The sequence below is a fragment of the Gymnoscopelus braueri genome, assembly GCF_963280865.1.
Source record: "Gymnoscopelus braueri genome assembly, chromosome: 10".
NCBI classification, from domain to species: Eukaryota; Metazoa; Chordata; class Actinopteri; order Myctophiformes; family Myctophidae; genus Gymnoscopelus; species Gymnoscopelus braueri.
Window position 1 is genome coordinate 19,063,976 of NC_137611.1, and position 25,990 is coordinate 19,089,965.

Sequence of the window (25,990 nt, forward strand, 5' to 3'; positions counted from 1 at the left end):
GCTCCAGAGCTCTGGCGATCTGTACCACAGTGGATCCAACCATCAAGTACAGTAAATGAAAACGTACTTTCACAAGGTCTCCTGATGTTACTTGTGTTACAGTACAGAGAGAACATTCTGTATGTCAAGTAACCCTTTGATAAATTGGTGACTAGCACATTCTTAGGGTGATATTTCACATTGGTAGAGCATTGTGGTGTTTGGTGCAGCAATAAACAAGTTATGGTTGATTACCAGAATGGGCTGTTCTGGTGAAGTTGTTCTCACAACTCAAGACAACAAGCTCAATACTGGAGATAATACTGAATCCCATCTCTTTTGCTTGTCCAGAAAGGAACAAGTAAATAAACTTGAAAAGGCTCTACCAAACAGAAAGGTCACTTCAGTAGGTAAGCCAGGTAGGGATCATGTTGCTCACCCTGGGATTGAATGTTGCAAAGAACTTGATGTGAGGGTGGAACTCTGCAGCTGCATCCTCAAACGCCCCAAAATCTGAAAATGTATAGGCATCCATCAAGCTGTTTCAGAGGAACCGCCCCTGCATGAAATTATATCTATAGCTTCATTTATACTCCATCCCATAATGGTGGCTCTAGCTGACAGGAACTGAGGGAGTGAATTAGTCCTTGTCTGCAAGAAAACACCATCATACTATATAGTAGATGCTTGGTAGTTTCATTCCAATTTTACATTAAAAACTGTGAAACATACATGGTTGTTGCCAAATCCGTTCTGTATTTTAAATAGTTTGTATTCTCTAACCGCCACCCCCACCCTTATGATAATGATTAAAGTGAAAATTGGCAACAGATTAAATCATTTTCTCATGCATTCTTACGTTCAGACTTGAGACCCTTAAAGTAGCCCACCAGTTTGGTGTCCTCATTAAGGTTCTGGAAGCCTTTAAGTTCCCTCATGCTGTCAACAATTTCCACTGGGTCCTCAAGGACCTAGGGGAGCATTGTGTTGTCGGAGGAGACAGAGACAGAGAGAGGATGGACATGAGGCAGAGTAAGAGGCTGTCAGACGCTCCTTAAAAATAATACAATTGTGACTCATGAGATATTTGTACTAGATAAAGCAAGCTATTAACTGGTAGCATATATCCTCACGAACATCATAGATGAACTCCACAAGCGTGTCTGGTGAAAGCTCTCCATCATATTCTATGATTTCATCAGCCGTGAAGATATAGATACTGTCGGGATCATCGAGGTCTGGGGAAAAAAGAGAGATGTTAAGCCCAGCTCATACTTGAACTGATTCTCAACTAAATATAATTGAGGTAACTTATTGTCATGACAATCAGTTATTAATGGTAAGCTACACAGTCGTAGACAATTAGCCGTTAGGTCTCAAATCCACCAGAGGTCAGACTTGTCCATTGGTTGGTTTTGTATTCTTGCTATTGACTGCAGATATCCATTCCAGTACAACCTGTGTGTAACCTAATTTACCCTTTCCACACCTTTGCCATCCAAAAGAGTTTGAAAATCTGGGAGTAAAAGTCAGTATTGGTCAATTTCTAATCAGAGAGGTTAGTTCCGATTGTGAATGGCATATTAATAATAACCACTGGTCTGATTTGAGAATTGAATAACTTTCATATGTAGCAATCTCAAACTCACTGTGTATTTACCAAATTTCTTTGCAACACCCTCGTCCTTCTTCTCATCAATGAGACCGACCCCGATTTTTTCATCTTCATATTCGTCTAAGACCTGGGCTGCAAGCTGAGAAATGAAACACAGTGTTAATTGAAGATTTCAACTTCATTCATCTCATATACTGAAGTCTGTACAACTTGAGAAAACATGACTACGGTATGTGATTGACTTCTCCATCAGACAGAGCACAAAATAAACGCATCATCAATAAAACATTTCCTAAGCAAAACTGAAAGTGCTCTATGTTATTATTAAATAAAACAACATAGAGCATCATTTTACACTTCACAAGGTTTTGCACGTGTGTGCGCACACACACACACACACACACACACACACACACACACACACACACACACACACACACACACACACACACACACACACACACACACACACACACACACACAGAAAGTTAATGTCCACATATTACATATTGTAAGTTACAACTGCAACATATTGTTGCAGTTGTAACTTGTTATATTTGCCTGTTGAAAATCAGCTGTATGGTCTAAAATAACTTTTGGGCAGTGTAGAATTCCTCAATTACCTCCACCGTGAGCCCAGAGGAGATGCATAGAACACAGAAGCCCATGTTCTTCTGGCTGAAAAAAAATCACTCCCCTTTTTATAATGCCAAGAAAGGCATTAAATGTCAAAAGGTGGGCATTACCTCTCTAAATTCCTAATCTTTAGGAATGGTTTAGGTCTGAGAGTTTCTAATCTAAAATGTAAAAATCAATTCATAGTGTTATGGTTGCTCAATCATTATGGTTAAGCAGTGGCTTATGGTGTAAATAAGTTAATACGTTTTTGGGGTGAAAATCTTTTTTGACCCAACTTTCTTACAGACCTTAATCATCCCTCAGACATGGCGTGTGTTTGAGGGGGGTGACTATTCCCTATGACGATTCCCCTTGACACTGGTTAACAGAAGGCGTAGGCTACAGGGCATTCAGTCTGAGGTCCTCAGGACTGAGGAATGGCAAATCAAACATCAATCAGGTTGTATATTCACCAAGAGAAACACAAAATCAACGGAGTTCCATCCACCACAAAAGCAGCACTGTCTAAATATAGCAGCAGACCCCTGGGCTATTTTGGACAGGAGGTGATCCGCTGACATGTACTGTACGGTGCTGAATCTGTCAATCAGGCAACAGAGCTGACCAGGCACTGCTGGTGCCAGAACCTCCAGTGTTGGCCTCCAGCATGTTTGACCAGGGCTTCTTCTCCAACTCAGAGGAGACAGGGCAGAGAGGGAATGAGTTCTCAAAGACATTATTAACGTTTGGCCTCACACACAGGACCTCCACACAGCTCTTTAAATCTAGTCTTTAAAATATACTGAATACAAACTGCTGTTTTTCTATATCTAATCTTTCACTTTGATTTTTATTATCTGGGTTTATTATTAATAATGGGTCTGAGAAAAACCTGAATGATTGATCATGACTTTGTGACTGGTCATGAACTTGGTTATGGGTGTTACAAAGTTAAAATATCCTTCTAAATTTAAAAGAGCAGCCATTTAATTCGATCTGAATGAGCCAAGGCTCCAGCCAGTAACCCTGGGAACTGTGTAGAGTTTGCTGAGCCTTGCAGTTGGTCACAAGACAACCTGACCCTAACGGGACAGTGGATGGTGACAGTGGGAGTTGATGGTGTATTCTGTATGGTGAACTAAGCTACCTGAGCTTTATTGTGACGATGTGCAGCAAGGTTTGGTTTGATGTGCAGTATCAGCCCACAAATCAGATGGTCAAGAAACCATTATCTACACTGGATCTCTTGCAGGTCGTCAGGGTTGTGCACCCAGCCACATGAATATCTTGGGCTCCTCTCAAAAGATAGAAATGGACCAAGTGCTGTAACAGCTGCCTTCTGGTTTAATGGTTTTATGTTTTCCCGTAAAGCTTTGAAACATATCTGTTGTCATTGCTCTTTGAAATGAATGTATCAATATGCTATCAACCCAGAAACCCCCCAAAATATAGTCCAGACTGCATTCCATAAAGTAGGTCATTCAGGCCATCTGTATATCTTCACAGATCGGATGTACAGTAAGTGTTTGGTCTCAGGTGTCATCAGATGTAGTCTGAGAGTTTAGTTTAAGATTCTATTACATTATGGAGATGAGTAATACTATTAGAATAACAACAACAACAACAATAATAATAACCATACAACATCAACTGTATAGTGCTTTTCTGAACACTCAAAGGTGCTTTAAATAGAGAAAGAATTTAAAATGTGTGACCAGTACTGTGGCTCCATATAGTCACCTTGGAAGTCTCACACGGCACACGTTCTTCTTGTCCATTTCACCATAAATCATTGGCATTATCTAATCAGCTAAATGTTACTGTATGTTCTAAGAAACATCCAGCTAAATTAAGACACATTAGTAAACAATGTATAAACATCTAACTGATGTTTTGCACACAAAACAAAACATGGTATGTTGGTATTTGAACCTATTTCTTCAGAAATTTTTTTTTAACGTTAGAGCGCTGGATGATGAAAAAAGATTGTGGTTCAAGAGGGTTTATGAGGCCATAAGGCAACAGCTCGGGTGTAAATGATGATGTAACCTCTCTTCCTCAGAAAGGAATGAGGTCCACTGACCATCTCACATGACAGCAGTACCTTGGACCACTGCCCCTACTGTAAGCACACAGTAGTTGTTAGGTTGCAATGTTATGCTGATGGACGTATGTACATACATACACACACACACCCGTACCATACACACCCAAACACACACACACACACACACGCAGGAACACACGCAGGAACGCACGCACACAAGCACGCACACACAGTGGTGGAAAGTAACTAAGTACATTTACTTAAGTACTGTACTTAAGTACAATTTTGAGGTATTTGTACTTTACTTGAGTATTTCCAATTTCCAATACTTTTACTTCTACTCCGCTACATCTCAGAGGCAAATATTGTACTTTTACTCCACTACATTTACTTGAAAACTTTAGTTACTAGTTACTTTTCAGATATAAATTATGATATAATAAAACATACATTAACCACTTTAAACCTATTTTAAACATAGGCTATTTGAAAATAGCAGATCTACAAGCTCACAACGCGTCGCAGTGAGCTTGTAGATCGGCTATTTTCAAATATTTAGTACTTTTACTTTTGGTACTTTAAGTACATTTTGATGCCAATACTTTTGTACTTTTACTCAAATACATTTTGAATTCTGGACTTTTACTTGTAACAGAGTATTTTTATATTGCAGTATTGGTACTTTTACTTAAGTAAAGAATTTGAGTACTTTTTCCACCACTGCGCACGCACACATGAACGCACGCGCGCATGCATGCACGCGCGCACACACGCACGCGCCCATGCATGTATGTATGAGTCATGAATGCAATACTGTGAACAACCATACGCCAGTATGACTGCTGTGATCTGGTGTCCTCAGGGATCACCGGATCAGCAGCACTCTTGGCCCCACGCAGGATGCTGTCTCACAGCCTCTTGAACACCATTTTCAGTACTTCAGTTATCAGCATTTCTCACTCCAGCAAATCTATTTTCTACACAGCATCATCCCTCAAATATCCTCAGCCAGCCCCCTCCCATCTCTTGTATTTCATTTCAGCATTCAATATAATGTCAGCAATGTAAACAATATGTTTTTTGTTGCCAAATTCTACCCTACCCCCCCCCACCCCAGCCTCACCTACTCCTCCTTGATATTACCAAGAATACGAATGTACTCTTGAACACCTCACCTGCCAAAATATTGGTTAAAACTGAATCTGTTCCAGCAGCAACACTCAGGATAAAGCTGAAATCTGTACATCAATTTTCAACTAAAATATCAAAACACACCCACCAGAACCTACACTATAATAGCCTACTCCTCTCAAATGTGTTTTTCAATATGAAAGTAACACAGCTATATGGTGGATTTTGAGAAGTTATGTCAATATGATTACATGTCATGTTATTAGTCCACCTTATCCCGACCCCTATCTATACGATCTGGCTGACCCCCAATTGGTTGTCCAACCCACCTCAAGGGCGAGCTCCTCCATCTGAAACTGTCTCTGGGCGACACGGCTGCTCCCGGGATGCTCATGGTAGTACACCACCATCACATCATACTTCTTCATCACAGCCTTATAGTTCTTGGCGCTCAGGTGATGTACTCGGTCCTTGCCATCATACTCAGGGAAGTGCAGGCCATTATCACCCCATGACAGTCCCCCGAAAGACAGCAGGACCGCCACAAGCACCCAGCTCCACTTCATGGTTCCTCTCTGGCTTTGGCACAAAATGCAGAGATAACACTGTAGTCTCAAAAGGTAGAAATGTGAGAATATCTATAAAAAAAGAATGAACTGGTGGGAAATAATAAAGGAGCAATTCCGAACCGCGTCACCCAGAAGAGAGCAAGACCAACTCCTGAACCCTCCTTATTAAAAACCCCACATGGGGAACTGGCAACAAGGCATAGGGTGTGAGAGGGGTTGGGCTAAGTTCTGAATATAGGTGTGTGTGTGTGTGTGTGTGTGTGTGTGCGTGTGCGTGTGCGTGTGCGTGTGCGTGTGCGTGTGCGCGTGTGCGTGCGTGCGTGCGTGCGCGCGTGTGTGTGTGTGTGTGTGTGTGTGTGTGTGTGTGTGTGCAACTGTGCATATGTTACAAGTTTGAAGTGGGTGGAGTGAAGAGGTGGGCAACATCCTGCTACCCCATGCAGACAGAGGACAGCAGACGACAAGAGCGAAGAAAGAGAGAGAGTTAGAGAGAGAGAATTGCAGAGATGAATAAAAAGACGATGGAGGAAGAGGAATGGAAGGGGTCTGACCTCCGTTGTACTATGTGCGCCAGCTATCTTGAGCCAAACGAAGGAAGATTGGGAAGATGAATATAGAGACTGCTGTGTGTGAATACGAGGAACTCTTTTCCCATATTAAGAGGGGACGGTCGCTCGGATCCTGGCTAAAAATAATGGATGTAAGGAAGGCGAAGTACATATCAGGAGCTGGGTCGCTGGTGTCCAGTTTGCTGCCGCTGGCTCTGGCGTGGTGCTAGAATGTGGCCCTAGGTTACTCAGGGACAGGGAGGGGAGGGGGGGCGGGGGTTGATGCACCTGCTAAAGATTCGTTAGACTGACATGGGTGTCAGCTGGAGTCATGGCCAATAACCGCGGACCAAGGACAAACTAAAACAGTTAAATCATTCTTAAAGTATTTTTGTTGGGGGGCGGGAGGTGTCTATGTGTTGATGTGCCTCAATGCATGCACAACTACTATGTAATCTGTGTGGTCTTAACAGCATAGCGTGGTATGGTATGGTATGTGTGTGTGTGTGCGTGCGTGCGTGCGTGCGTGCGTGTGTGTGTGCGTGTGTGTGTGTGTTGATTACTTGCAATATTTGTTTACAAATGGAAAGGGGAGAAGTGAGTTATAAATAAAAAAGACCTGCCATATGATCTCATATCTTGTCCCTCTACTGGTTCATTCCATAGCTGGATGTGCAAGCCCACGTAATCATTGGTATAGGCTACTGTAGGATGCAGTATGAAGTGGATATGTGTGTCAGGGGAATGTTTGGGACATGAGAGGTGCACTGACGCTTGAGCTGAGATGCACCAAGTGTAGCATGGTGTCACTAACCGGGGGAAAATCAGGCTGCTTGTGACTGTGGCTCAATGTGTCACATTTACTGTAAACATTTCAGAAAGTTAGGTGATGGGTAGACTGAGAGAGAGAGAGAGAGAGAGAGAGAGAGAGAGAGAGAGAGAGAGAGAGAGAGAGAGAGAGAGAGAGAGAGACAGACAGATTATGAGAGAGAATGAGAGAGAGAGTTGAGAAGGGGTGTCAACACTGATTCATGGTTCAACATAAAGGCTCAGGTGTAAAGAAGTGTAGGTTAGGCCCACACAATTATTTAGAGGCAAAAGCTCATATGAATATATAAAATGTGAAGTCAATCCTTTAAGAGAATGTGTAGACATGGACAACCTCAGTCATTTATTTCCCTTATTTAGTTAGGGAATTAAGGCTGAGGAACATTTTGTCTCGGAAAATATCGTATATTTAATATACAAATGCACATTTTGGTCCATCTTCAAATGTTTGAACTGTTACCTAACATTTTAGCTGTCTGGCAGCTCTGTCAGAGCGGTTTAAGCATACAGTGATAGCAGACCAAAGCAAAAGGATCTATACCTACCAGTGGTTCTCAAAGTGGGGTCCGGGGACCCCCTAGTGTCCTGCATGGAGGGGGTTCCAGGGGGTCCCCCAGTGGCATTAGTTAATTTAGCCTCAAAATCAGTTAAACTCTATACAGGCCTGCATCGGCTATTTGAAAATAGGCTAGCTGATCTACAAGCTTTCAAGACTTTGCAATGCAACGAGTTGTGAGCTTGTAGATTGGCTATTTTCTATAAAATGTTGTTAAAAATGTTTATAAATGTTGTTTTGAAAAATGGGGAATATATTTTTTTTAACATTTTAACAACAGAAATCTCAGATGGGGGTGGGCCAGACTTTCAGCTCGCAGGTGAAAGGAGACATAGTCATTGATGACTAATTGGCTATTAGGCTACTGTCCTGTCGCAATGCTTGTTTGTCTGCTGGTATTCCACAGTGTAACGTTTTCACAGAATGCCGCTAGGCGGCGGCATTTCCATTAAGTGCAATTGGAGCGGAAATGTCAACGAATTTAATACTAGCCTATGATAATCATATACTTAGCCTACTACTACTGTAGGCCTATTCTATAACTCTATGACTGTATCTTTAAAAAGTGGTTTGAAGTGGTGGAAGAAGTACTACATTAGAGATTCTATGTTACAACAAGTAAATGTCCTGCATTAAAAATTAACTTAAGTAAAAGTACATACAAAAGTAGGCTATAAACCTACTCATTGTGCAGAATGTCCCATTTTCAGGAATTTTTACTTTAGTGTTTCCAATTTTCAATATTTTTACTTCTACTCCACTACATCGCAGAGGTAAATATTAGTTAGGCTACTTTGTAGATTTGGATTATTATTACAAAACATATATTAACCACTTCAGCCCTATTTAAACTTTGGTTATTTGAAAATGGACGATCTACAAGCTCACAACGCTTCGCATCATTGTGAGCTTGTAGATCTGATATTTTCAAAACATTTTAATACATTTTATACATTTGTAACCTATGACCTGCATAATGAGTAGGCTACTTTTACTTTTGGTACTTTAAGTACATTTTGAATTCCGGACTTTTACTTGTAAGTAACAGAGTATTTCCACATTGTAGTATTACATTGTAGTATTGATAGTTTAGTTTTACTTAAGTAAAACATTTGAATACTTTTTCCACCACTGGTTATACAGTGCATGGCGCGCCTTCCGCGTTTTGATGTGCGCTTTCACAGGGCGAGTCTGGTATTTTGGACCTTTGACAATTCCGTAGGAGGAAACAGCTGATTTCGTAACACGTTTCATAACATTGCAGCCGAGACAAAGTACTCAACGGTAAGACGATATTATTTACCAAATGTTTGCATCATGCACTGTAATGTTAGGCAGCTGATTACACCTAAAGTTATTTAAGTTACTCAGCAGTAGGCCTATTTTTATTATGAATGAATATGAACGGGGGCGGGGCTTCACCCCTCCCCAAGGTTTGTGCTTGAACTTCAAGCTCAAACATCTCTTCAAGCCTTGAAGAGATGTTTTATTGTTATTGAAAAAAATACGTGCACACATGTGTGATACAAGTGTAACTTTGCATGTTTAGTTTGCTGCATAAATGCATTTTAATTCATTAATGATCTGCACTATGAATTGAGTGGGGACCCCATTTGAAACAAGCCATTAGGCTTTCATGGGATTTTCAATCCTATTTAGTTGACCTTGTATCTAAACTGTACTTTCATGTGTTTTTTTCTGCAAACTTCTAAATAAAGCAAGCAATCAATCAATCAATCACTTTGTTACAGATGGCTTTAGCTCTGGCCGACAGAGCTCTAGGAGCCATAATTGGATCGGCTGTAGCAGATGCAGCAGGTAGGTAAAACACCAATTCATCAGAATTGTGTTAACTTAACCCCCTTAAAGGATCAGGTATCAGTTCCAATTGTGTCTGCTCATCATTCGTTTTTTGTTTCATCACTTCTATTTGGAATGGCTTGCAATCAAATTAAGGAGGTTTGGCATTGCTGTGCTCATTAAAGTAGGACTATTATTAAAAGAAAATATCATGATATTTATTCAGGTTGACCTTCAGATAATTGATGATGGTCTACTGCTTAATGAAATGACACCCATCCATCTTGTTTTAATTGCAAGTTTCATGCATAATGTAATCCTTTTGGGAATCTGCTCCACCAGTTCCTTCTGTCAGATGAATGACCTTTTTGTCCCATCATCTCGCTGCAGCCCAGCCTCTCCACTGGGTGTATGACCTGCAGAAGCTGAAAGGTTTCCTGTCTGAGAATCCTCACCCTGAGTTCCGCCCTGAGTCTGCCAACCCATTCTACAAGAGGGAGACGGGCAATCAGAGTTGCTATGGAGACCAGGCCTATGTCCTGCTTGAGTCGTTGTCCATATGTGGAGGTAGGCTTGTCGCTCCAACCTTGTTAAGCTTAATTTATACTCCAATCTCCAATGCGAGCAGTGGTAATCATCGTTCTACAGAGTATATAATTAGCCTAGCACTGTGATTCAAATAAACACATGACGTCAAAAGGCATATTCATGTTTTGGCAATTTGGTTATGTTATGTGTTTTGTGTAAGTCTAATGTTTGATTTGAAGACTGTTGTCTACAATGTGGTTATTTCCTATTTGACCAGGTCTAAATGTTGATGATTTGACGAAGCGCACATTAAAATTCTTTGGACCCGGGTCAGAGTATGATACACCTGTCAATGATCCTTACAGACAGAGCGGAGGTAAGGAATTTGGTGCTAAAGAGGAAGGTATTCCCTACTTTAAACATGAGATAGTGGATGAAACTATATTTGTCAAAGGCCACAGAAAAGAAACATTTTCACAATGACATATTACAAGTAAACTTTGATTATTGTTCCTATTTTTATAATGAAGGGAGACTGTAGGTTAGGTGTTATAAGGTTAAGGTTTTGCTGAATGACTGCTTTTAAGAATCATAACATGGCAGAGAGCAAAATGCTGTATTTTTTATTTTATTTTATGTATTTATTAATTTATTGTTGCTGTACCAGGCCCAAGACCTCAACTACCCATTGAGGGACCATGGAGACATGCAAGTTTAAAGAACTTCCTGAAGAATGTAGATGCAGGCAAAGAAGAAACTGGTAAAACTGCAATGCTAAATCTATATGCAAGTAAAGTATGGTAACTGGGATATCCCAAAAGGGAAGCATTGTAATGTTTGCATTTCTTCAGGTTGTGAAACAGACTGCCAGATTGATGGTATCACAAAACTGGCTCCTGTGGTGGCATGCTATGCAGGGAAACCTGACATGCTGGAAAAGGTTGAGAACGCTGTCCGTGTCACACAGAACAATGACGCATGTGTGGCAGAGACTCTGGCAGCAGCAAGGTCAGTGCATTTGACAAGGGGGCTCATGTCTGGCATGTCTAACCCATTGACTATACTTGCCATTACTGCCAAACTTTTTCCAAAACATACTGTGGTTTGTTAGATTTTCACTGGATCACTGGATTCCGTTACTTTGAGTATGATATGAAAATCAACTTGCAGGGACTTGAAACTTGATTGAGATAGGTAATCCAACACAGTTAACTTAATTTTGTGGTTATTTTGTTACTTTTTAATGCATTTTAAAGCGCAGACTGGTTTGAAAAGTCTTGCCAAAATAGTCCATGGAAAAAGATTGAATCACGATCAAAATTCTAACATCCGTGACTTATTAACTTTGACTGAATTATTCCGGCAAGGTTTTAATAACTATGGCAACATCTGTACAAAAAGCCATCCGCAGGAAAATGTTTTTTTTTTGTACAATACATATATGGCATATTACATATAGACAATTACATTTATTATGGTCCTTTAAGTGCCTATTATTCAATGTATTAACTTTATTAAGTATTGATAATGGCTTATTAATGTAGAGAAAAAACAGGCCAACCGGGTGCTCGCAGGAGATACAAATGTCTTAAAAGTGTATGGTGCTTCTAGGATCAGCGGGAATGTAGACATAAAAAGGAAGAGGAGTTCCGAGCACTCAAAAAATGTGAATGAGAACTAATTTTATTCTATAGAAATGCCAACATATTTAGACCGGGTAAGGGCGAGAACTGATGAAGACCTTAACTGGATGAAACATGTTGGCATTTTTTTTTTTGAATGAAATTTGAGTGCTCGAATCTCCTCTTCCTTTTTAAGGCTTATTAATGTATTTCTGCTATCTATAAATGTTCAATGACAACTTTCAAATTGGGTTGATTCTGCACAACATTGGCTAGTTGAAAACATGAGAGATGAGCATTATAAAAATATTTACTGAAAATCTTGTGTCCATTAACAATGGCCAAATACAAATCTAATGTATGCTCAAAACCAGTGGTGTGGTCTAGGTTTTTTTCCGGAGGTATACGATAATCATTCCCTGCACGAGATGCGCATGGTCGTGGGTATACGCTAGCGCGTTTTCAATGGATGAAATGGTTAGTAGACTGTATAAAACCCTTTTAGAGGGAGGAACAAAATGACCAAGCGACCTCTGCAGACAAGGGGGATCTCGCTGACAATGGGAGTGAAAATAAAGACGGGCTGAATAATTTTCCAGGTTCCTGGAACATTTCATCCTGAATGGTCCTGATCCGAAAGCCTTGGAATCAGTGCTGAAGCAGCTCAGTGACCCGAACAGAAAGCAGCCTCAGGACCTGGACAAAGCTGTGGTTGGTATGTGAGGCACACAGCATTTTCACTCTTCCGTATGTTATGTTAATAATGGTCTCATCATCATATTGGAGGGGCTTTTCCTTCTTTTTTTTAAAGTAACAATGCCATTTGTTTTTCTTTGACCTGATATTGAAGGCAGTACTATATTTGTTAGTTAAACAAATATATGCACAATTTGTCTACTGTATAAGCATGCACACACAAATTACATCTTTTGGGTTTGGCATAAGGATTGTTGTAACCTTCCAAATAAAAAGTTCTAATTTTTGTTTATTTTTCAGCGCATATTCATCAAGTAAAGGATAATTTGTCCAAGACACCCCAGGAGCTAATCCCCACTGTGTTTCCAAATACATGAGGTAACCGCAATAGTCTCTCTTGAATTCTGGCAACAGCGTACTTCTGATAGCTTCTGATTACTATCAGAATATAGTACTTTAACCTTTTTAACAAAAAAACTAATTTTACCCAAAAATATCACTTACCCTACCTTTAACATGGTGCTCGATTAATTCTCAGTAACTTTTTACAAATGCAGCATAAAAGAAATGAACACTCCCTTGGTTCATTCACACTCTGCACTTTTATCCCTTCAGGTTTGCCCGGTGCATTTCAAGCAGCACTGCATGGAGTCCTGACGGCCACAGAGTATGACCAGGCTGTCAGGGACACCATGAGCTGCGGGGGATGCACTAGTAGCCGGGGCTCCTTCATCGGGGCCTGTCTCGGGGCTCAGGTACTGAGAGCATGAGTTGCTGTCACATGGGGAAATCTCATATCTGCCATATGGAATTGGTTTATACCAATGGATTTTTAAATGGTTTTATTTGTTCTAGGTTTAGTACAGGATTGATGATGTTTTAATCTAGCAACAACAATACATGTCATTGATTGATTGGTTATTTGATTGATTCAGGAATTGAGTTACTAGAAGTCTGCTCAGTGGCAAAATAAAAAATATAAGTACGCTTGTGAAACAACTTTGTGAAATTTGTTTAACCAGTGTTTTATTTTCCATAGATTGGGCTTCAGGGGATTCCCACTACATGGAAGAGCAAGACCCTTCGATATGACTCTCTGCTGGAACATGCAAAAAAGATAGTTGAACACCAACAGTAGTCATGTTATTACTACGAAGAAATGTTAACTGGGAACATCTGAGAGACTGTTGAGTTTTAACAGAACAGTAAATGAAGGTTTTTGTCTAAAGTATTTAGGGCAGGAACTAGATGTGTTTGTTTCTGTTAAAAGTACAACATGTTGATTCACATGTGTCCATGAAATAAAACGGTTTGTAACATTCATGTTGGAAAGGTTGAGCCTTTGTTTTATTATTGTTCTTGTGCTTCATCCTAAGTTGATCAATTCTGGAAATCGTTATCTATTGCCTTTGTTTTAACACATTGTATTGTATCACCCTTGTTTCAATCAATGTTATAACGACATATAGAATTATAAGCAGAATGGTATAGTAAATGCATGTATTTAGATTTGTTTTTAAGTAAACAAATAGCCTGTCAGACATCTGAGTTCAGATATGTACAAAAACTAAACAAAAAAGATTTAACAAATGATAGAGAAATTAATTGAAAATAACATAAGAGACTATATAAAATAAGGGACACTTGTTATGTTTGATTTCAAAGAGTGGTAATTGGACCCCCTAGCTAGGCCCCCAGACCCCTGAAGACCCAGATGATTAGCGAATCAGTCTGGATTCCAGGCTAACAACAAAATGTCTCTCAAGGGTGCCTGGCACAACATCTTCGCAAATGGATGTCCGCTGCCCTTTATGTATCATTTTGGAATGTGGGGGGGTCTGGCTTGACATCGAAAATGTTTTGACCTAAATGTCAAGATGGAGCCTTGCGATTTTAGATTGTCCTAACGGCCCTCCGTACTGCAGTGTGACGACATCGTTTGGAGGAGGAGCTGAGGCAAATGGTAAACTGTTGTGTGGGCCAGTGGATGTGCAACATGGCTGCAGGTAAAGCAGGCAAACAGAGCCGTCCCGGGCTGTCCGGTAGGAAAGGCGAGCAGGAGGAAGAGGAGCAGCCGCTGCAGGCCGTGCTGATCGCTGACAGCTTCAATCGGAAGTTTTTCCCCGTCTCCAAAGATCAGCCGCGGGTATGCTGCCTTATGGATTGATAGTTAGCGAGCTATGCTACATGGGATGCTAACCAGTTATGCTGTTGTTGAGTGAGTGCATGCTGTTGTCACTGTAGACAGTGTCAACTCAGCATGATGACACAGAGCCCATTCTTTCATAGTAGAATAAATTATGCATGACCAGTCATCATCAACGACTTCTTATCATAAGAAGACTTTAATGGCAGTACACACTATTGGTTGCTTGACATTATCTGAAAAAGCTCCATGGTTTTCTGATGTAGACAGGTCAGAAGTTAATATAGACAGTGATTTTATGGAATTAACTTTCACACTAATCACATCTACATATTCATTTTGGTGGAAAAACTGTACTAACTGTGTACTTAATGTTAACTGTAATTCTCCAGTAGTTGATGTCGCACAGCTGTTTGTATACAAACAGCTGTGCGACATCAACTACTTACAAATTATCTTATTGTATTAGCTATAGTTTATGACAGCTGTGTGACATATATGTCACACAGCTGTCATAAACTATAGCTAATATAATATGATCATTTGTAAGATATCGATATGAGTTTTTAAAAGGATTTCTTAAGAAATATTCACTATCGGCTAACTTCACCTTTAAAGGATGCATCCTTTGGTTTTACTATATGATGACATTATTTATTTGCAGTTGTATTGTATTCTCCTCTCATGTTCATCCACAGGCTCTGCTACCTCTGGGCAATGTGTCTATGATCGACTACACCCTCGAGTTCCTCACTTCAACGGGGGTGCAAGAAACATTTGTGTTCTGCTGCTGGATGTCACATAAGATCAAGGAACACTTGCTGTAAGTATGCTGATATTGCAATTACATTTAAAGCTGCCATCTATACGTTTTACATCCTACCCGGGATTTGAACCCGGGTCAACTGAGTGGGAGGACAATCATCTACCACTCTGGTCAGGGGAGATATTGTGCTTATGAGTTTCTGGCTGTACTACTTGACAACCAATAGGTGTCTACCTCAGTGGTTCTCTACCTTTTCAGGCCGTGACCCCCCAAAATAATCATATTTGAACTAGGGACCCCCCACCCTGACAAGCACTTTGTACGAGTTGAGGCATTACATTTAGTTTGACTGGGTTCCATAGATAAATATTGTGAAAATGATCCCACAGGTTGAGAACCAATTGATATAAGAACTAAATGTCTCATATCAATGGAAGAGTAGGGATACCACCTCCAGCCACTGCAGATGTGCTAGTTATATTGCATTAACATACTCTACCATACATATTGGTTAAAATAACATTTTTCATTCATTAAAATAGGTTCTGATTTGCAGGTTTAAGCCTTATTTGGGTCACTCACGTCACATGCTGAAAATAGCCAATCTACAAACTCACACCGTGCGGCTATCTGACGTGTTGTGAGCTTGTAGTTCAGTTAGTTTCAGCACAGTATAATTTAAACAAATGTAAATGTAATGTTGGAACCTTTTAATAATGTTGTTGAAATACTGTAGTTCCCTATAAAGCACTTTGTTAACTCTTTGACTGCCAGAGTATTTTCATAAAGTACTCCCCCAGTTTCGTGTTTTTTTTGTTTTGTTATCTTGTTATTTAATTTTCATATAGTTTGTCTAGCTGCGGTTTTGAACACATACGATGGTTCCACCAGCAGAGAGCAGCAAATAGACACCTTCATCAGCTCGCTGACTCGCTGCCCCCCCCCCCAAACAGAGTCAAAGAGTCAAATACGTCAAACCGGATGTGACGTGTTCTCCGATTCTCCGATCGGCCAAAATTACGATGTGATACACGACGGCGATGACTGTTCGTCACCCAGACTATAGATTATAGAAGTGGACCTCTCCGTTCGTTTTTTATACCGTGTGAAAAACCGTGTGTTTCCCTATTCTGGCCGAAAATTACGGGGAAAAAAAATGAAAACCGGAAACGGAATCTGCGTCATAAAACCGGATGCAGGTGTGGGTGAAGTAAGTGAAACTCGAAACCTAGAATGAAAAATAAGCAGAATAGCCCGATCAGAGATTAAACAATGAACGCGCGTCTAACGCGTCGACGGCCAACTGGACAAACTAGCAATTGACGCGTTATCGAGTCAACCGCAGTCAAAGAGTTAAGGACGTTCTTGTTTGAAGTGCTTTATAATGTTGAAAGTGGATGTGATATTTTGTCTCCCTCTCCAACAGGAACTCAAAATGGTGTCGTCCCACCTCTCCCAACGTGGTCCACATCATTACGTCAGACCTGTACCGTTCCCTAGGCGACGTCCTGAGGGATGTGGATGCCAAGTCCCTTGTGCGCTCTGACTTTGTGTTGGTCTACGGAGACGTGGTGTCTAATATTGACGTCAGTCAAGCACTGCAAGAGCACAGGTGACTTATCAATTGTTATCATTAGTCAAGTGGGGTCCAGGGACCCCCAGGGGTCCTTGGACCCCAGGGATCCTTGAGGCGGTTCTAGTGGGTCCCCAGCTATATGATTGATTGTTAGGAACGGAAAACAAATACGTTTTTATTTCCTTACACCTGTAAACCTCTGATAATGAAAATAAAGCTTCTGATTCTGCTCACGATCCTTACCAAGAACATCATTTTGTTTATCTATGGGTTTATTTACTGAAATCAGTCATTAGTATTATTATACTTCATTACTGAAGGCATCGGAGAAAGATTGAGAAGAACATCTCAGTGATGACCATGATCTTCAAAGAGTCTTCACCAGGACACAAGTCTCGCTGTGAGGAAGATGACATCATTGTTGCCATGGACAGCAAGAGCCAGCGGGTCCTGCACTATCAGAAGACGCAGGGGCTGAAGAAGATACAATTCCCTATGGTGACCAAATAATCTTAGGCATTTTACAGCACATTTTACACACTGCAGTACTATGGCATTAATTACTTATCTTAACTAATTGCACAACATTTACTTTGACATGACAGTTGCTGTGCTTTTTTGTTCTGCAGAACATTTTCCATAGCGGAAGTGATGAGTTTGAAATCAGACATGATCTCTTGGACTGTCACATCAGTATCTGTTCACCACAGGTCAGTCTCTAAGCTGAAAGAAGGTCCGCGCATTGTAATTCCCACTACACCCTAGCATCCCTATTCTGGAGCTTGTATTTTTTATGACATTTCAAGCTAATGCTATTCATCAACTTCACTCACTTCATGAGTCTGATAAAGAGCACTGGCTCAAAAGTTAAACGTCACTGGTGGATTTGCCAATACATTTCACTTAAGGAAGCTACAGGGTGTGGAACTTCTTTCTTGTTTTCTCTACTTTTGGTTCAGCATCTGCTTTTTGGAGAAGCGTGATTATGTATTGTCAGCCTCTAAGCTTAGCCAGAAACCATAGTCGGAATGATAAGAGTGATTAATGAATGTTTTCTCTCCTCTCAGGTTGCTGAGCTCTTCACAGACAACTTTGACTATCAAACGAGGAATGACTTTGTCAGAGGGCTTTTGGTCAATGAAGAGGTATGATGACTGGAGGAAAAATTGGTACTTAAGAACTCACTTGTGAATTTGTGATGGTCCCCAACTTCCATTCAGTACAACTTGATGTAAGGCCTAATACTTAATTTATACTTGAAAATAGCTGAGATCGGCTATATTCGACTGATCTACAAGCTTACGAGCTCACATACAGTATGAAGTCCCTTGTGGATTTGTGATGGCCCCCAACCTACCTTCAGTACATCTTGAACAACTACTTGACCAATGTAAGCAGCAGAACTTAAGTATTTTTCTCCTCTTGACTTGCTGTAGATCTTCGGCAACCAGATTCACATGCACGTGACGAAGGACGGTTATGGTGCCCGCGTGACCAACCTGCTCATGTACGACTCGGTGTCGTCGGACCTCGTTCGCCGGTGGGTCTACCCTCTGACTCCCGAAGCCAATTTCACAGACCAGAAGGGGCGGAGTTGCACATTTTCTCGCCACAACGTCTACAGGGGGTCGGGGGTCAGCCTGGGACACGGCAGCCAGATGGAGGAGAACGTTCTGATTGGCTCTGACACTAGTATCGGCGCCAACTGTCACATCTCTAACAGCGTCATTGGCAACAACTGCACCATAGGTACCAGTCTCATATACTGTGACAACTTCTGACCTGTTTTTCTCAAGGCAACGTGATTGTGTATTACAGTAGTTCTCAAAGTTGGGTCCAGGGACCCCCAGAGGTCCTTGAGGGGGTTCCAGGGGGTCCCCAGCAAAATGTGTTAGTATAGCATCAAAATCAGTTTGACCCCTTTAACCCTATATACATTGGCTTTTTGAAAATGGCAGATCTTGACATGAAAAAGTTTAAGAACCACTGGTGTATTGAACAAAAAGAAAGACAAATATATATTGTGTAACAGCTGAGTGAGCAAACATCTCCTTGTGGTCCACCAGGTGACAATGTAATCCTTCGCCGGGCGTACATCTGGAATAATGTCCACATTGCCAGCAAAGTGGAGATCACCCAGTCGGTGGTCTGTGACGGGGCTGACGTTAAAGAGGGTGTCAAAGTAAATGAACGATGTGTCTTAGCGTACAATGTAAGTAATTCATCTTTGTTTTCTGTAAATTAGTAGCTAATAAACAATAAATGTATTGTTGTAGTTGATGTCAGAATTACTTAGTGTCTAAAGTGTCTACGGCGATGTAAGCAATTTAGTCCACTATTCTAATTGACTTTCTAGGTGGTGATTGGTCCAAACGTCTCTCTCCCTGAAGGCACCGTGGTGTCCATGCATCACCCAGAGGAGGAAGAGGAGGAGGATGATGATGATGAATTCTTAAGTGACGATACTGAAGTTGGTCAGAGTAAAGACAAAAACAAACAGAAATGTGTGTACTATAATTTTTCTACTTTTCTTAACAAAATTCAGTCACAAAGCAACAGTCGCTGATAACAGGCTAACCTTTCATAAACTTGTACCCTTCAGTATTCAACCCTGCAGAGGTTGGCACGGAGGGGAAAGGTTACATCTGGAAGGCCAACAATCTGGATGACACAGAGGAAGAGGAGTTGTCCCAGTGTCTCTGGGGTAAGACAGACAGGCAGACAGCTCAGCTGGCATGGCCGGTCCATAAGTCTGCAGTTGCCACCAATTACTAGAAAAACGGCATTTCCCATAATCACACATAATCATACACTTTTCTTCTTCTTCTTTTTGCTTCTTCACCAGGCTTGGTGTTGAACCCTGACCCTGAGAGTGAAAGTGAGGACAGTGAGCCCGATGACACAGACGAACCTGTCATTCCCTCGCCTGAAATGGACGATGTCAAAGGTGTGTGTGCGTGCGTGTTAGGGAAACTAGTTAACAGTCAATATTTTATTTTTATTTAAATTGTCTACACTTGACACACATGACACGTTATTACTTCTATAGTAGCCTTGTATTATAACTTGTATTACCGTACTTGTATTACATCTCGTTTTTATGATATATTTGACAATGTTTGCATAGTCTGATGTAGTATCCCACATTGCCACCACAAGATTTCAATGCACATACATAGTATGAGCATGTGACCAATAAAATGTATGGAATCTTGAGATCTCCTCCTTTGACTGGCCTGTCTTCCTGTCCTGTTTTCACATGCAGTTTTTGAGATGGAGGTGCTGGGAACTCTGCAGAGAGGGTTGGACGAAAACATCGGCTGTGACAATCTGGTTCTAGAGATCAACTCTCTGAAGTAAGCAGTGGCTTAACTTGGTCTGAAAGTTGTTGTCTTCATTCAAAACAGTGTTAATATTGACAGCAAATTCTGATTTAGTCTTTTGAATAACATACCATTTAGTCTTAGTCCTATTTTAGTCATCTGAAATGATTTAGTCTAGTCTTAGTCGACTAAATATCAAAATATTTGTAGTTTTAGTCTGAGCATGAGTGCGAGAATTTCTCGGGGCCGCGCCCGCTCGCCTCACCGCCCTTCAACTTCTCAGCACGTCCCAAATAATCGCTCTCCTCTCATTGAAAATGAATTACATAGGCGCGTCGGCCGCTTCCCGTTTGAATAACACCATTTACTTTTTGTCCTATTTTAGTCATCTGAAATTGTCTAGTCTTAGTCGACTAGATATCAAAATCTTAGTCTTTTATTCTTTTAGTCTTAGTCAACAAAATTAACACTGATTCACAGTAAAAAAGTGTTATTTTATCCATTTGTAACTCTTGAGTGTGTGCAAATCTAGGGTCCATTTTGTTACCACTCTCAGAATTTTACATATTTTTCCTTAACGCTCAGCATCCACATGTGTATTTTGCATTGCAGGTATGCATACAACATCACCCTGAAGGAGGTGATGCAAATGTTAACCAGAGTGCTTCTAGAGTTCCCCTTCCAGCAGCATGGCCCACAGCTCACGACATCCCAATACGTCACTCATCTTCTTCCTGTGAGTAATACTAGGGATGTGGCCGACTAGTCTATTAAACGGTGCTGCTCCTCCTAATCAACACCGAAATACTTGTTGGTTCAACTATTATTTATTATCGTAATTTTATTGTGTGAAAAGACATTGTTTTAAAAATTAGAATCCTACCGCAGTCACAGATTGTTGACGCTGATCCTCCCTACTTCCAGAATTGCTCATGGTTCTTTATTTCCCTGACTTGAATCTATAAGCACTACAGCATTCAGGCAGTTTGAAGTTTTGTAAAACAGTGGCTGCCTCCAAGCTTCACTTCAGGGGAAAATAAAGTACCTTCCCCAATAAAAACACACCGGTGTGTAACAGCTGTCAGAATTCACTGGAGCAGCATACTTCAATTCAGAGAAGTTCAATGAACCATATTTTTTCCCCCCATTAAGATTTCATGTGAGAAATGTATAGATTTCCTAATTGTTGTCTGAAATTAAACATTTTGCTGAATCAACTATGCATTTCTTCTCTTGCAATGTGTGTGTGTGTGTGTGTGTGTGTGTGTGTGTGTGTGTGTGTGTGTGTGTGTGTGTGTGTGTGTGTGTGTGTGTGTGTGTGTGTGTGTGTGTGTGTGTGTGTGTGTGTGTGTGTGTGTGTGTGTGTGTGTGTGTGTGTGTGTGTGGGTTCCAGGGAAATAATGGTCTGTCATCATTAGTTCTTGTTTTTCCTTCTCTCAGCTGATGAAAAAATGGGCGCCTGTGTTTAAAAACTACGTAAAACGAGCACAAGACCATTTGGACTGCCTGGCGGCCTTTGAAGAGTACTTCCTGGAGCAGGAGAGTCACTGGGGTGCAATGGTCAAGGTGTGTGTAAACCAAATGCATATTTAACATTCTTCACTGCGCCGTAACTTCCTTAGTGATAATGTAACTCTGAAGAGTGCACAAATGGTGTTAATTTTAACTTTTCAGAGTTAAATTAACACTAAGGATTTTATTGTGACAAGATGTAATTTTTCGAAAGGTCTGCTGCAAATATATACTATATCACCATTACTTTTCAGAACCATAACTAAAGTTAATTTCTAATGGGGAAATTGCTGTGTTCCTATACTGCATTTCCTCTGCAAGCGCATCACAGATGACCGCTCAGACTTAACAGCACAGCACATGATCTGGATGTGAAGTGGTGTCAGATGTTTAGATGGTGAAACATGACATGCTGTGGTGCTTCCACAGGTGTTGATGAACATGTACCAGCTGGAGATCTTGGAAGAGGAGAACATAATGCGCTGGTTCTCAAAGGGAGCCTCCACTGACAGGAGCAGAGAGCTGCGCAAGAATCAAGGGGTAAGTACAAGATAGGACTTCAGAAGAATACACAGACGGGTGACAACTTAAAGAAAAAAACAACATAAAGAGTGTTGGGCCACCACACGCTGCCAGCACAGCTTCAGTGCACCTTGACATGCATCTGATTTTCATCTGATCGTATCACTTTTGTTTTTTCCACATCTCTGTGAACTTTGTAATGAGGTGTTTATGCCCCGCAACTAAGGCTGAACGATTAATCGTTTTCAAACCGAAATCGCGATTTGAAACCACGCGATTAGCTAATCGCAAAGGCCGCGATTTTTTTATTTTTTATTTTATCATAATAAATCATTTTAATATTCATATTAATGCCAGAGCACCCGCGGGACTTGTCTCCTTCTCTCCAGAGTGGCTGCCTGCATCTCTCTACAGGGAGCGAGAGGGCAGCGAGGCCCCCCCCCCTCTCTCGCTCTGTCCCTCTCATATAATAGTTAGGTCTCCGTCGGCTACGAGTATTTAAAGTTTGTCGAACGGCCGTGTTGCGCAAATCCCTGATGCCGCGCGTAGCGGTAAAACATTATTTTCGGTGCGACACAAGCAGTGTAGTAGTAGTGTTGCTCCTATCTATGTTTGTTTCTGTTAGTGTAACTTATATTTTTCCCATCATTATTAAACTATTACTGTTGGATGCAATGTAAACAATACGATGGAAAGCACTTCCTGGTCAGTGTTGCCAGGTTTTGTGAGAGAAATAAGCAACCCTGTCTATGAAAACAAGCCCAAAAGAAGCGACTATGAACTGTATCTTTGTCACTTCTGTTATGTACAGTGGTGGAAAAAGTACTCAAATGTTGTACTTAAGTAAAAGTATCAATACTGCAATGTAGAAGTACTCTGTTACAAGTAAAAAGTCAAAATGTACTTGAATAAAAGTACAAAAGTATTGGTATCAAAATGTACTTAAAGTACCAAAAGTAAAAGTACTAATGTTTGAAAATAGCAGATCTACAAGCTCACAACGCGTTGCCTCACGGCGCGTTGTGAGCTTGTAGATCTGCTATTTTCAAATAACCTAGGTATAAAATAGGGCCAAAGTGGTTAATGTAGGTTTTACAATATTATAATTTATATCTGAAAAGTAAGTAGTCACTAAAGTTTTCAAATAATTGTAGTGGAGTAAAAGTACAATATTTGCCTCTGAGATGTAGTGGAGTAGAAGTTAAAGTATTGGAAATTAGAAATACTCAAGTAAAGTACAAATACAGTACTTAAGTAAATGTACTTAGTTACTTTCCACCACTGCGTTATGTATTCTGAGTTTTTCACTTCCAAGGAGTAGTAGTAATACAATGTACAGTAGGAGAGGACTTTGCCTTGTGAGACAAAAAAGTGTTACATTTTAGTTGAATGTTAATCTACATAAGCTAAATACTGGATATCAGTAAATATGCTTCTTTAGCCATAAGTGAAATACCTACTTATTTCACTGCTGTGAATTGTTTACACAAAAAAGGTAATTATTTGTTTAATTTTATTTTTATTTATTGAACTTCATTTCAGAAAAAGCTTCTCTTCTTGAGCCATAAGTTAATGACTTAACAAGTTCAATGTTGGGTTGTTTACAAAAATAAGCTATTTCTATTCCAGCTAAATGTTTAAATATATACATGGGAAAAAAAGTACTTGGAAGATACATGTTGGAAGCAATGAAGCAATTCATATCTTTTAGTTCTCATCCTTATTTATTAGGATCTAGAACAGTAAATAAATGGTATGCCATTTGGTAATGTTCCATTACTTCCAATTACTTTTTAAACGTACACAGTGAATACTAAACTGAAGCTTGACTTAAAAAAATGTTAAAGATTTTTTTTTTTTTTTTTTTAATCGCAATCAAATCGCAATCGCAATATCAGTCAGAAAAATCGCAATTAGATTTTTTCCCAAAATCGTTCAGCCCTACCCGCAACCCTACTATAACATCCCTCTCTATGTAGTGTTCTTGCTGACTGTTTGATCATGTCCTGCATTGACATTCTCACTCACATGAAGAGTCGCTCTTCTGTTTTTCCTTACATATCGCACTATTGCACGAGCATCAGTCATTTAATGTGTGCTTCCAAGTTACCCTACTTACTGATGTCTTTCCCATCCGTGCCCCAATAACTAACCCTCTTTCATAGTCACTTCTTTTGCCATCTATCTATAAATTCCAGGAATTTCTGTCCGTAATCTGTATGTATCAGTCCTTCGCACACTTAACGGGTGTATTGCAGAGGACCCAAGGAAGTGCAGTGTTGAATGTTAAGTTGATCAGACCATTGTGGATTTCCACTCCGTATGGGCATGCATATCTTGCCAACTGCTCAATGCGATCGACTTCACACTTGGTGTGTGTATTACTGAGGCCCAAAAGAGTGTGAACTCCATCAGATGAGCAGTTTTCCAGAACTGGCCTGTTCCCGCTCTTACATCTGCCACAGAGCTTGACAGGATGTTGCCATTCTATCATGCAGTGCACCTGTATGGATGCAGATTAATTGTTTCTCCACTGTTTTATTCAGGTGTTTTCCATGACATTGCAATAGAGCAGTATATGTTACAATTGTATTTGTGTTTTCCAGCTTCAGAAGTTCATCAAGTGGTTGGAAGAGGCAGAGGATGAATCGTCAGAAGAGGAAGGCTAATGATGAGAGATTGCTTGATAAGAGAGATGAGGACTAAATTAAAGACTTTGAGACTGTTGTGTTCATCATCAGGCTCAGAGATTTGTTTTTGAAATGATTTTCAGTTACCTTAAGTCTCAACAGCTTTCCATCACTAATCTACATCAACATCACACTGTTAAGTTTTATTATCAAACATTGAGAACTGACATGCATTGTTTCTCATAGGGCCACAACAGGGTTGCATTGCTCATGGGACGGCCTTGCACGCCGTGCAGGAACCTATTTGACCAGGAGCACGCGCAGGCACATGCATAGATTTAAAACAACTTTAAATTCACACCTCAACAAAGTTTACAAAGGCTCCGACTCATACCAGGTGAATTAACATAGGAATGAGCCTAGATGCATATCACAATTGTCCATTGTGTGACCTGTAGTGTGGGTGTTAAGCGACGTGCGTGTCACGTCATTAAAATAGAATGCAACCACGTTCCAATTCAGCAATGCAACACTGGGCCACAACATGTTTAAGGGCTGTGTGCTATGAATGTCGACATTAAAAATAAAACAACCCAGGACCCTTCGGAAAATGATTTACTTTAAATCATCCTCCTCATTCATAATATAGGTCCAAACAAACATGTGCATGTTATTGTGATATACTGCATATAGTCATTAAAATAAGTACAGTAAGTAGCTATGGTCATTATCAACTCTTTAGCACAGTACAAATCCAAGCTGACCTGTCTGAATATGCTGGACTGTCAACATCAATGTTGGAATAAAAATGAACTAGGGTTGCTCAGTAGAGCACAATTCATGCCCTCCCTCCCTCCATTTTTCTGTTTGGGAGATGAGATATATCAATGTTTCGGGGTTACGCGTGATGGGAAGGGAAAGGACTGTCTGTACATCATTACAGTGCAACCAGAGAAGAAGCTTCTTTGAATGGTGGAC

At 40.5% G+C, this 25,990-nt stretch overlaps 3 protein-coding genes across 3 annotated transcripts in view; 2 read left to right on the plus strand and 1 right to left on the minus strand.

Moving 5' to 3' along the window:
- casq1a (calsequestrin 1a) overlaps nt 1-6,148 on the minus strand; it is an 11,523-nt gene extending 5,375 nt beyond the window's left edge. The window contains exons 1-6 of the mRNA XM_080440156.1: nt 5,720-6,148; nt 1,640-1,733; nt 1,117-1,217; nt 839-950; nt 419-492; nt 1-19 (exon numbers count right to left, since the gene is read on the minus strand). The exon at nt 1-19 is cut by the window's left edge and continues 112 nt beyond it. Coding sequence (XP_080296282.1) covers nt 1-19; nt 419-492; nt 839-950; nt 1,117-1,217; nt 1,640-1,733; nt 5,720-5,956 — 637 coding nt within the window. The 5' untranslated portion in view covers nt 5,957-6,148. The remainder of the gene's footprint in view (nt 20-418; nt 493-838; nt 951-1,116; nt 1,218-1,639; nt 1,734-5,719) is intronic.
- Nucleotides 6,149-9,081: 2,933 nt separating this feature from the next.
- On the plus strand, nt 9,082-13,861 carry LOC308093818 (crystallin J1A-like). Its single transcript, XM_080440185.1, has 10 exons — nt 9,082-9,175; nt 9,643-9,709; nt 10,082-10,258; nt 10,497-10,595; nt 10,887-10,979; nt 11,071-11,227; nt 12,441-12,556; nt 12,838-12,915; nt 13,153-13,292; nt 13,577-13,861. Exons 2-10 carry the CDS (start codon nt 9,643-9,645, stop codon nt 13,673-13,675), a joined length of 1,026 nt encoding a protein of 341 aa, XP_080296311.1. The 5' UTR covers nt 9,082-9,175; the 3' UTR covers nt 13,676-13,861.
- A 650-nt stretch (nt 13,862-14,511) lies between these two features.
- On the plus strand, nt 14,512-25,855 carry eif2b5 (eukaryotic translation initiation factor 2B, subunit 5 epsilon). The gene is made up of 16 exons (XM_080440147.1): nt 14,512-14,683; nt 15,382-15,506; nt 16,876-17,061; nt 17,346-17,523; nt 17,655-17,735; nt 18,093-18,170; nt 18,462-18,774; nt 19,092-19,237; nt 19,382-19,529; nt 19,628-19,729; nt 19,871-19,972; nt 20,291-20,381; nt 20,961-21,084; nt 21,789-21,914; nt 22,290-22,400; nt 24,989-25,855. Exons 1-16 carry the CDS (start codon nt 14,525-14,527, stop codon nt 25,049-25,051), a joined length of 2,133 nt encoding a protein of 710 aa, XP_080296273.1. The 5' UTR covers nt 14,512-14,524; the 3' UTR covers nt 25,052-25,855.
- The last annotated feature ends 135 nt before the right edge of the window (nt 25,856-25,990 follow it).